Source organism: Aotus nancymaae, unplaced genomic scaffold (genome assembly GCF_030222135.1).
Source record: "Aotus nancymaae isolate 86718 unplaced genomic scaffold, 86718_ANA_hifiasm-v0.15.2.pri h1tg000008l, whole genome shotgun sequence".
Taxonomy (NCBI): Eukaryota; Metazoa; Chordata; class Mammalia; order Primates; family Aotidae; genus Aotus; species Aotus nancymaae.
Window position 1 is genome coordinate 65,305,545 of NW_026988419.1, and position 12,212 is coordinate 65,317,756.

The 12,212-nt window shown below is 46.5% G+C and overlaps 1 protein-coding gene across 1 annotated transcript in view; it reads left to right on the forward strand.

Moving 5' to 3' along the window:
* Positions 1 to 12,212, forward strand: part of LOC135273595 (fructose-1,6-bisphosphatase 1-like) — a 33,230-nt gene that overhangs the window by 10,229 nt on the left and 10,789 nt on the right. Inside the window, exons 2-3 of the mRNA XM_064372785.1 lie at positions 6,880 to 7,042; positions 11,991 to 12,083. Coding sequence (XP_064228855.1) covers positions 6,956 to 7,042; positions 11,991 to 12,083 — 180 coding nt within the window. The 5' untranslated portion in view covers positions 6,880 to 6,955. The remainder of the gene's footprint in view (positions 1 to 6,879; positions 7,043 to 11,990; positions 12,084 to 12,212) is intronic.

A 12,212-nucleotide genomic window follows, 5' to 3' on the forward strand; every position in this document is an offset into this window, starting at 1 on the left:
TTATGAGGTCAAGAGATCAGAACCATCCTGGCCAACATGGCGAAACCCTGTCTCTACTAAAAAAATACAAAAATTAGCTGGGCATGGTGGCACACACCTGTAGTCCCAGCTACCCAGGAGACTGAGGCAGGAGAATTGCTTGAACCTGGGAGGTGGAGGTTGCAGTGAGCTGAGATCGTGCCACTACACTCCAGCCTGGCACCTGGTGACAGACTGAGACTCTGTCTCAAAAAAAAAAAAAAAAAGCATGTCGTAGAATTTTTGGCTATGGTTTGAAAGCCAACCATTGATTCACACATGCCTGGAAGTAGCTTACATTTGTGCAACGCTGTCCCCTGATTTGGGGCTCTGGGGTTCTATGCAGCCGGCCTGGTCTCCTTGTTATGTGTGGGGCATTTAAATTCTGTCACCCGCAGTAGCAGCCAGTGGTTCTCTGGCCTCAGCAGGTGCCCGTTCTCTCACTTGCTGCATGCTACTTCCCAAGAGAGGTCTCAGGCCACTTTCCTCCTTATGCTCTGGCATTTCTCCTCTTAGGCCCAATACAGAAAAGGTGGAGAAAACCTCACACTGTTGCCTTTCCCCTCTGTGATAACTTTTTTTTTTTTTTTTTGGAGACAGAGTCTCTCTCTGTGGCTCAGGCCAGAGTGCAGTGGTGTGATCTCGGCTCACTGCAACCTTTGCCTCTTGGGTTCAAGTAATTCTTGTGTCTCAGCCTCCTGAGTAGCTGGGATTACAGGCATGTGCCACCATACCTGGCTAATTTTTGTATTTTTAGTAGATGTGGGGTTTCACCATGTTGGCGGGCTGGTCTAGAATCCCTGGCCTCAAGTGATCCACCTGCCTTGGCCTCCCAAAGTGTTGGGATTACAGGTATGATCCACCATGCCTGGCCACCTCTGATACTTTTATTCAGAAAACATTTCCTTGGCAGATCAAGTCACTGGCTCAGTCAAAACTGCCCTCCCTGCCACTGCATGATCAGCCCCCGACTGCTACTGACTCCTTTTCTGGCAGCGGGGGAAGCAGGGAGTAGGGGAGGGAGGTGGGGGAAGGGAGCTGACCTAGAGGCTCACAGCTCACTCAGCTCAGCTCATGTCTTTGCTGTTTCAGCTGTTCCTCTCTCTCCTTTGACTGTAAGGCACAGTTGGGCTGGGGAAGGCTTTGTTGGACAGGGTTGTATGATGGTTTCCCATTATCACTGCATCCTCATTTGCTGCCTTACCCCATCCCCAGAGAGCAGCAAATTGGGAGCTAATCTAGAAGGGAGCCAGGTGGTATGTGCAAGGCTCCATTCACATCACATGAGGGTACTTGGTGTCATCACCTCTGGTTCATAGCTGCCTCCTGGAAACACCTTCCAAGGCAGGATGGGCTTCCGACTCTGCTGAGCTCTCCTGGAGTCTTTCTAGAACTTCAGGCCGGGGATCACAGCCACTGCATTGTCTAGGGCTCAGGACTGTCTCACCAGGACCGGAGCTCCACACCTGCTATTGACTCTAGGCAGGTGACCCCGACTTCTCTAGGTGGTGATTGGAATATAGAGTGAATGCTCTTGTTACTCTGTCCTACAGGGTCTTTGAGGAATGATGACTGATCAGCAGGCAGACATTTATTATTTCTAAGGGGACTTCTAAAAGCTTATGGAGAAAATAAACTGCATGTGCTCTTCAGCTAATTAGCTCCTCGGGCATGTTTCTGAGGGCTTCTTTCCTCTGTTAGAATCACAGAGGCCTTGCCTGCTTGTGGCTTTTCATTGACCCGTGGAAATGTGTTACCTCAGGGACATCTGAACCTTTCTTAGGGTCCCTGAGCTGTGATGTGGGAGGCTGGCTGGAGCCTGCGTCTGGCCGTGCAACCCCAACAGGAGTGACGCAGGGCAGTGTGAGCAGCACAGGGTGTGACCAGCTCAGCTCGGAGGAGACCCAGGGACATGACGCACACTGGACATCATTGCCGTCAATGTGGCAGCATTGTTGGCTGGCAGCTGGGGAATTTATTCTCTTGACCCACTGTTTCCACCTTAGGATCTTTTACCTGCACTTTTCTGGAGGGTTTTTGTAGTGCCTGGGTTAATCAGGAGAAGCCTTCCTGCAAGGCGTCTTAGCAAAGTTACAAAGTACATGACATTGAGCTGGAGGGGCCCACAGTCATCTATCTTCACATGTCTTTTATGCTTCAAAGACAACTGGAGGATAGCTGGAGAAGGGTCCTTCCTGCTAGAAGAGGGGAGGGATGCTTCGTGGGGGGTAAAGAGAAGAGGCATTCCCAAGAAAGGGGCAGGAACCAGCTTAACACATCTGTCACCACCCAGTGGTGTCATGGAAACCTGAAGCAGGCAGAGCCCATTGCCTGTCATGGTTTGGTGGACACAGGTGGCCCCATCCATGCAGGAGCAGAGGGCCCTGTGTGATCTGGTGGATGCAGATCACCCTGTCCATGCAGGCAGTGAGGGCCCCACGTGGCTTGGCTGATGCAGGTGGCTCCATCCATGCAGGTGTGGAGGGCCATGTGTGGTCTGGTGGACACAGATCACCTGTCTGTGCGGGCAATGAGGGCCCCACGTGGCTTGGCAGATGCAGGAGGCCCTGTCTGTGCAGGTGCTGAGGGCCCTGTGCCATGCATCCTTGCAGAGTGCGGTGTGGCCCCACAAGTCTCCCATCGGGAACAGGGTGTACCACTTCTGTGGCCCTCGGCTTCTCCGTGTTGGTTCCTTGGTGTGCCAAGGGTAGGAGCCATCTGAGACTCTTGGAGTGGCAGTGGGGAGGCCTGGTTGGTGGTCATCATTTGCCAAGTCTCCCCCCGGACACTGACTGTAACCCCTTGTAGGCCAGGACATGATCTAGGGCAACAGAAGTTGCTCCTCACTTTAATCTGGCTGACTGTTGAGTCTGCAAGCTCGGAAAATGCAGTCCAGAGCATCAGGAAATAACCTACTTTCATTTGATCTCACGAAACAAGTCATGGTGCCCCTGTGTTTGGGACACAGTTATGGGACAACTTGTCTCTCCCTGGCTGGCGGGGCTAACACAGGAGTACCACAAATCAGAGCCAGCCTTACAAGGACTTTCTCCCCTGGGTCTCCTCTTTCTGGATTTAGATGCTTCCTGGATCCAGGCATTACAAGAAAAAGACCTCAAGCTTTACAAAATTACTTGTATAAATGTGCACATAGTACCCACTCCCCTCCATTTGGAAATATGTGAAAAATGAGCTTACTGTTTCCTTTGACTAAATTGGTAACATATAGCTCTTCTCTGGAGTCATTACTAGCTGACTTATTTGGGCTCATTTAGGGCTTTTTCATTTCCTCCCATTCTTTTTTTTTTTTTTTTTTTTTTTTGAGATGGAGTTTTCGCTCTTGTTGCCCAGCTGGAGTGCAGTGGCGTGATCTCAGCTCACTGCAACCTCCACCTCCTGGGTTCAAGGGAATCTCCTGCCTCAGCTTCACAAGTAGCTGGGATTACAGGCATGCACGAGCACACCCAGCTAATTTTTATATATTTAGTAGAGACTGGGTTTCACCATGTTGGTCAGGCTGGTCTCGAACTCCTGACCTCAGGTGATCCACCTGCCTCAACCTCCCAAAGTGCTGGGATTACAGGTGTGAGCCACTGTGCCAGCCCATCTCCTCCCATTCATATGAAAAATATCAAAATACCATTCAACTTGAATGCCCCCTTTGCAGTGAGATCTTCCGTACCATCTGAATTAACCGTCTCTCCTCTCATCTCCCTCTCCTGTCATCTTGTTTGTGTTTTATGACAGTGAGCACCTGCCACTATCTGATATCCCTTTTTCATTCCAAAACATTTCATTATGTGCTTCTTGTTTGTCTCACCCCAATAGAATATATGCTGTATGAGGGTGGGGTCTTATCTACTGGGTTCCGCACTGTAATCCCAGCACCTAGAACAGCTCCCTGAGCACAGCAGGTCCCCAGAGAATATTTGTGGAATAAGTGAGCACTCAGACAGCTGTCTAGGAAGCTTTTGAGTAAAAGAGACCATAGCCTGAGTGTTCCTGAGGAAAGTGCCTGAGCAGATGGGCTTGGGCCAGAGCGTGATAGTGGCCTTTCCTTCCGTACCTGCCTCAGTACCTCATCCATGTCCAGTGCCTTCAGCCCCTCTGCCCAGCCCCCACCCCAGTCCCTGAGCTGTCCCTGTCCATCTGCACCCATTAGTGTTAAGCCTATTGTGTATGTCATCTCATGCAATGACATGGGGGTGGACCTCAATTCCCTCTTTGGACACATGCAAAAGGGAGGGTGGCTCAGAGAAGGTGGGTGGGCCTGGGAACTGAGGCCCAGCCCTGGCCTCTGCCTTGAAGCCCTCCTTCTCATCCATTGGTGCTATTTGTCCCCTGGAATCAGAAGTGACTTTGACAGTGGGGTTACATGGTGGCTCATGTCTGTAATCCCAGCACTTTGGAAGGCTGAGGTGGGCAGATCACTTGTGGTCAGGTATTTAAGACTAGGCTGACCAACATGGCAAAACCCTGTCTGTACTAAAAGTACAAAAATCAGCTGCTACTCAGGAGGCTGAGGCAGGAGAATCACTTGAACCTGGGAAGTGGAGGTTGCGGTGAGCAGAGATCACCCAACTGCACACCAGCCTGGGTGACAGAGTAACACTCTTGTCTCCAAAATAAATAAATAAATAACAAATAAAATTTAAAAAAATAATAAAGAAGTGACTTTGACAGTAGAGCTCTCAGACTGGGAAGGAGAGAGCACTGCTGCTACTGGGGCCCCTGAGGGAGCTGCATTTGGCTGGTGGGCCCTTCCGCATCCCTCCGGCCTCCCAGGTTTTGGCTGCCTTCTTCCTCCATGAGCCCTGGCCTTACCATTGGGGTCAGAAAAAGAGTATGTGGAAATAGAATCAAAAGCCCAGAGACACAGGGTCCAGTTCCAAGCTCATGAGATATCTTGGTCTTTCACTCATGAAACAGGAATGATGGGTGAAAAGAGAAGCAGTGGGAGGAGGGCTGGTGGGATGAGGCATGGTTTGCAGGCTGGAAAGGGAATGATGCCAAGAGTGGTGGAAACGCGCTGACAGGTGGGTCCAAGGAGACAGCTGGAGCTAGCTCCTGAGACTGTCATGTGGGTCCGGACCAGGTATGCAGGTTTGGACAGTTTGTAGGGGTGGCTCAGTTTTGCCCAGCCAGACACAGCAAGTTATGTTTTGGGAAAATGCAGGAGATGAAGCAGTCACAGCCACTGACGCAGGGACCATCAGCTCCCAGGTGAGTGCCCTTACCACACACTTTCAGCCACTTGCTGGTGTCCTCAAAGTCCCATCTTTTCCCCTTCCCACATTCAGGCTCTTCTTGCCTTGCTCTGTGCATGCATCCTTCCTGTGAGACGTCTCCCTCTTTTCTGTGTTCAGGGCAACCCCAGGCTATGCCACTTCTCTAAGTTGGACAAGCTAGGCTGCGTTTGGACAAGCCACTTGGATTCTGGGAGTTCTGCAATTACTGAGTTGCAGGTAGCTTAAAAATAGTGAAAACTGGCCTGGGTGTGGTGGCTCAAGCCTGTATTCCCAGCACTTTGGGAGGCTGAGGCAGGTGGATCATGAGGTCAGGAGTTCGAGACCAGCCTGGCCAACATGGTCAAACCCTGTCTCTACTAAAAATACAAAAATTATCCGGGCATGGTGGCACGCTTCTGTAATCCCAGCTACTCAGGAGGCTGAGGCAGGAGAATTGCTTGAACCTGGGAGGCAGAGGTTGCAGTGAGCTTAGATCTTGCCATTGCACTCCAGCCTGGGTGACAGAGCGAGACTTCATCTCAAAAAAAAAAAAAAAGTGAAAACTCCAGGATCCCTGCAACTTCCATGCCCTCGGACTCCTGCCAGGGGCCCACAGTGTCACCAAGAGAGCCCTGGCCTGGGAGTCAGAGGTAGCATCTCCCCTCCACCCTGCCTTTGTGGGGAGACCTACAGGAGTCTTGGGGTCTAAGTTTTCTCCTCTATAAAATGAGGTGGTGGGGACAGTTGATTCTTTGTTTCTTTTGGGGTCTTTTTAGTTATAAAGCCATAAAAGTCCTTGGCTTGGCTCACAGCTTGGGTTCCCCTGACCCAGGCTTCCTTGGTTGCTGAGTCTCTTAACTGATCCATTTAACCCTTGCATTTTGGGGGCCAACATTGGTTCTTTGTGAGCAAAACCAAAAACACCCTCAAACTTTTTATGTAGAGAGCACTAATAAACATACTACAATAAACAGATTTAAAAAATTTCTTGGGGGCATATGGTGAGGAAAAATTATTCTAAAAAGCTTCCTAGGGGAACCATAATGAAAACAAAGTTAAGAAACACTGATTTAACCACAAAGGTGTGCAGGCACCATGACAGGTTTGAGGTAAAGAGGCAGATGATAGCATCTCCTCCTCTCGAGGTTCTGTCCAGAGGGACCACTGCCCTTCCTGCCTTGTTCTCCCAAGCCATGTGTCCTCCTTACTTTCTTCTAATCCTTTTTAAAAACACTTGAAGTTCAAACATGTGCAGAACGTTCAGGTTTGTTACATAGGTATACGTGTGCCACGGTGGTTTGCTGCACCCACCATCTACATTAGGTATTTGTCCTAATGCTCTCCCTCCCCTAGCCCCTCACCTCCCAACACCCCCAGTATGATGTTCCCCTCCCTGTGTCCCTGTGTTCTCATCATTCAACTCCCACTCATGAGTGAGAACGTATGGTGCTTGGTTTTCTGTTCCTGTGTTAGTTTGCTGAGAATGATGGTTTCCAGCTTCATCTATGTTCCTGTAAAGGACACGAACCCTTTCTTCTAAATCTTAACAAACACTCACATTTGGTAGGTTCATGGGCACATCTACATATTCCGGTGGTCACGGCTTATTTTTTGTGGCTTTTGTCCCTGGTAGCTATGGCATTGCTGGTTCTACCAACGTGACGGGTGATCAAGTGAAGAAGCTGGATGTCGTCTCCAATGACCTGGTCATGAACATGTTAAAGTCACCCTTTGCCACGTGTGTTCTCATGTCAGAAGAAGATAAACATGCCATAATTGTGGAACCAGAGAAAAGGGTGGGTCTGTGCTTCCCCCATCAAGGGCTTGAATGTAACTGGTTTTCTTTCCAGCATCATAGCTGATTCCACTTGTTTAGCTGGGCTGGGTTTCTGGGAGTCCCCACTAGGTCCCTCCTGCGGTCTTTCCCCAGCTTCCTCCTCACTGCTGCCAGCTCTTGAATCCTCCCTGCACCTCCCTGAGAACTGCTGGGGCTCACATTGCCTTCTCTCCAGTGGACTCCCATGAACTCATCTCCATTTCTAACTTTTTAGTGCGATGTTTAAGGATCTCCAAACTCTGGCTTCTGCTGGCTACCTCTTTTACTACATCCCCATCCACCAAATTCCTGATCTTCACACTGAACTGCCTCTTGACCTAGACTGCTTGGAACTTCCACCCTGATGCACGCATTGGAGTCCCTACTGGTCTGTCTCTGCTGCTGCTTCTTTTTATTTTATTTTTTTGAGATAATGTTTTCCTCTTGTTGCTCAGTATGGAGCACAGTGATGTGATCTCAGCTCACTGCAACCTCTGCTTCCTGGGTTCAAGTGATTCTCCTGCCTCAGCCTCCTGAGTAGCTGGGATCTCAGGTGCCCACTACCACACCTGGCTAATTTTTATATTTTTAGTAGAGACAAGGTTTCACCATGTTGGCCAGGCTGGTCTTGAACTCCTGAAATCAAGTGATTCACCTGCCTCTGCCTCCCAAAGTGCTGGGATTACAGGCATGAGCTACCACTCCTGGGCTTGTCTCTGCTTCTTGAGAGCAGGAAATGGATTTTATTTGTTTCTGCGTTCTAGCATCTAACTTGATGCCTGGCACATTGGAGGGCCCAACAGCAAATGAGTGTGGAAAAAGATTGTTAAATGAAAGACTATATCCAGCTTTTATAAAACAATAATTATAATTAAAAAACAAAACTTCTGAGATTAGAAGTGCAATTATATGGAGTTTGAGAGGAACTGGGAAAGTCAAGGAATAGAATTAGAAAAAAACAATGAGAAGATAAAGAGGCTGCCTGTCCTCGCCCTATTAAGAGGGCAGGAGCCACATCTGATGAACTTGTTTTTCATCATTCGTAAAATAGCTTTACATGCCAGAGTCAAAGTACATGTTTTTCTCTGCTGGGCCATTCAAGGTCTTTGATAGCTTTAGGCATATGACTTAGATTTGTTGTTTAATATCGTCTGCCGCTCATGCCAGACTTCTCTGTCTACCATGGGCCTCCATGATAGGCAGGTTCCCATGTTCCAATTTCCAGATCCTCCTGCATTAGTGAGGGTGGTCAGTTAAGAGCAAGCGGGCAGGAAATCATGTTAATCTGGTACAGATGTTTAAAAACCACATTGGAAAGTGGCTAATTTGGAGATGGAAAATTCCCAGTGGTGTGCTGGTAAACTGGGTCTCAAAGCAAACAAACATATAAACATATCTCTGATATGTCCACTTGCCTCTGTCAATGGTGTGAATACTCTCTCATCGTTGTTTATTTTTTTTTTTGAGACGGAGTTTCACTCTTGTCACCCAGGCTGGAGTGCAATGGCGCGATCTTGCCTCACCGCAACCTCTGCCTCCTGGGTTCAGGCAATTATCCTGCCTCAACCTCCTGAGTAGCTGGGATTACAGGCATGTGCCACCATGCCCAGTTAATTTTTTGTATTTTTAGTAGAGATGGGGTTTCACCATGTTTACCAGGATGGTCTCGATCTCTTGACCTCGTGATCCACCCTCCTCGGCCTCCCAAAGTGCTGGGATTACAGGCATCATTGATTTTAAGCTACCACTGTGACATCACTGAAGGCAGAGTTGGGAAGAAATGTGCATGGTTAGTGCCTGAGAGCTGCTACCAGCCAGCTCCCACACACCACTGAAAATCCCATTCAGAACAGGAGTCTGGAGAGAGATCCAAGATGGCTGATCACTAGCAGCTCGGACTCGTATCTCCCAGTGAAAGCGCAGAGAATGAGAGGACACCACACTTTCAGACAAGTATTTGTTGCTCATGGACCAAGAGATTCCCAGCGGAGGAGCCCCATGGGTCACCAGGGTGACTCTTGTGGCCAGCGTGGCGGTTTTGCTGGTGCCTTAGCATGGCAGTTCTTGGTGCAGAGTCCAGAGATTCCTGGGCAGAAAAGCACCACAAATCTTGATGCCTCTGTTTTTGCCGGTGCAGTGGATTGCTCAGATTTTGGCGCTAGGAATCAACAAGTTGGACATCTGCTCAGAGACCTAGTTAGAAAGTCGGTAATTACAAAGATGACAGAGGGATAGATATATAATGAAGGGAAGAAACCAGCCTAAAAAGGCAGACAATACTCAAAATCAGAATGCCTCTCCCTTTACAGGGGATCGCAATTCCTCATCAGTAATGGAACAAGGCTTAATGGAGAATGAGTATGTTCCAATAACAGAAGCAGGTTTCAAAAGGTGGGTGATAAGAAAATTCTGTGAATTAAAAGAACTTGTTCTAACCCAATGCAAAGAAACTAAGAACGCTGGAAAAAGGTTTGATGAAATGTTAACAAGAATGGACAATTTAGAGAGGAATATAAGTGAATTGATGGAGCTGAAAAACACAACACGAGAACTTCACGAAGTATTCACAAGTTTAAACAGTCGAATTGATCAAGCAGAAGAAAGGATATCAGAAGTCGAGGACCAGCTCAGTGAAATGAAACGAGAAGACAAGATTGGAGAAAAAAGGATAAAAAGGAATGAGCAAAGTCTCCAGGAAATACGGGACTATGTGAAAAGACCTAATTTACGTTTGATAGGCGTACCTGAATGTGACGAAGAGAATGAATCCCAGTTGGAAAATACTCTTCAGGATATCATTCAGGAAAACTTTCCCAATCTAGCAAGGCAGGGTAATATTCAACTCCAGGTAATACAGAGAACACCACAAAGATATTCTTCAAGAAGACCAACCCCAAGGCACATAATCACCAGATTTATTAGGGTTAAAATGAAGGAGAAAATACTAAGGGCAGCCAGAGAGAAAGGTCAGGTTCCCCATAAAGGGAAACCTATCAGACTTAAAGCAGATCTCTCAGCAGAAACCCTACAAGCCAGAAAAGAGTGGGGACCAATATTTAACATCCTTAAAGAAAAGAACTTTCAACCCAGAATTTCATATCCAGCCAAACTAAGCTTTATAAGCGAAGGAAAAATTAAATCTTTTGCAAACAAACAAGTACTTAGAGAGTTCACCACCACCAGGCCTGCTTTACAAGAGCTTCTGAAAGAAGCACTATACATATAAAGGAACAACCAATATCAGCCTTTCCAAAAATATATCAAAAAGCAAAGAGCATTAACACAATAAAAAATTTACACCAACTAATGGGCAAAACAGCCAGCTAGCATCAAATGCCAGCATTAAACTTATATATATTCTAATTGGATAAAAAGCCAAAACCCATCAGTATGCTGCATCCAGACCCATCTCACATGCAATGATACACAAAGACTCAAAACAAAGAGAAGGAGGAAGATTTACCAACCAATCAGAGAGTAAAAATAAACAAATAAACAAAAAGCAGGAGATGCAATTCTCACCTCTGATAAAGTAGACTTTAAAGCAACAAAGAGCAAAAGAGGCAAAGAAGGACATTGCATAATGGCAAATGGATCAATGTAACAAGAAGAGCTAATGATTCTATAGATCAATGAGACAGAAAATTAACAAGGACATCCAGGACTTGAACTCAGTCCCGGAACAAGTAAACTTAATAAACATTTATAGAACTCTCCGCTTCAAATGCACAAATCATACATTACCACCTCACAACTATTCCAAAAGTGACTACATAATTGGAAGTAAATCACTCCTCAGTAATCGCATAGCATTTCATAGGTTTAAATAAAATATTGGTTGGCTGCTTGTTTGTTATTTTCTTCCCCTATTCCTTCCTGTCTACATCATTAAGTATAATTATTGGTATAAAAGAAGTTTTCAATACCCATTACTAAATTGCATTCTAGCCTGGGCAAGAAAGCAATACTCCCATTCTCTCTCTCTCTTTCTCTTCCTTTTTCTTCCTCTTCTTCATTCTTTTTTTTCTTTCTTTCTTTAAAAAACAAAAAAAAGAACAGGAGTCTGCAGTCATTCCACCATCACAGACAGTCATCTTGGGGAATCGTGCTAGAGATTTGTTTTGCTTAGTTTTGTTTTTAGAGACAGGGCCTCACTCTATCACCCAGACTGGAGTGCACAGTCATGGCTCACTGTAGCCTCGAACTCCTGGGGTCAAGCAATCCTCCTGTCTCAGCCTCCAGAGTAGCTGGGACTACAGATATGCAGCATTATGCCCAGCTAATTGAACTTTTTCTTTTTTTTTTTTTTTTGGAGAGAAGGAGCCTCTCTATGTTCCCCAGGCTGGTATTGAGCTCCTGGGCTCAACCAATCCTCCCTTCTTAGCCTCCCAAAGTCCTAGGATTGGGTGTGAGCCACTGTGCCCAGCCAGGGTATTTTTGAAAACTCTATGCAACTCGACCTCAAGGGGTGTCTATAAGACCTGCATGAGAAGTTTCCTGTAGATCTCAACTCCAGCAAATTCTCTGCTTCACCTGAGGAATTATTTTTCCCCTCAGGAATAAAGGAAAATGAGTGACTAATTTTGCTTTTCTTTCTTTCTTTTTTTTTTTTTTTTGGCTGCCAGGAAACTCAATGCAAAATTATGATTTGACTATATCAACAGTGTAGGAAATCATGACTTATCTGTATTCCATTACTTTCATTTGCACTCCCTAAGTGGTGTTTTCTCTGTTTAATGATTGTGTGTGTGTGTGTGTATCTGTGCACTCTGTATGCCATTTCATACCTTCCATAACACAATATAAATAAATATGACCCACAGTTTTTGAACTTTCCCCTAAATTCCCATTCTTCCTCCCTAATGTATATTCCGTTAGTGTATCTTGCTGTAACATTTGAAGGTTATATTTCTTTTTTCTGTGCTCAGGGTAAATATGTGGTCTGTTTTGACCCCCTTGATGTATCTTCCAACATCGATTGCCTTGTGTCCATTGGAACCATTTTTGGCATCTATAGAAAGGTAAGATGTGATATCCCAAGTACTTGGTTTGGGGCCAAAAGTTAAGATCAAGCATCCAGTCCTATTTCACTGTGGCAGAGCAGGCAGAGTGGAGATCATGGAGATCTGTGTCTCAAGTTCTGAGCTTCA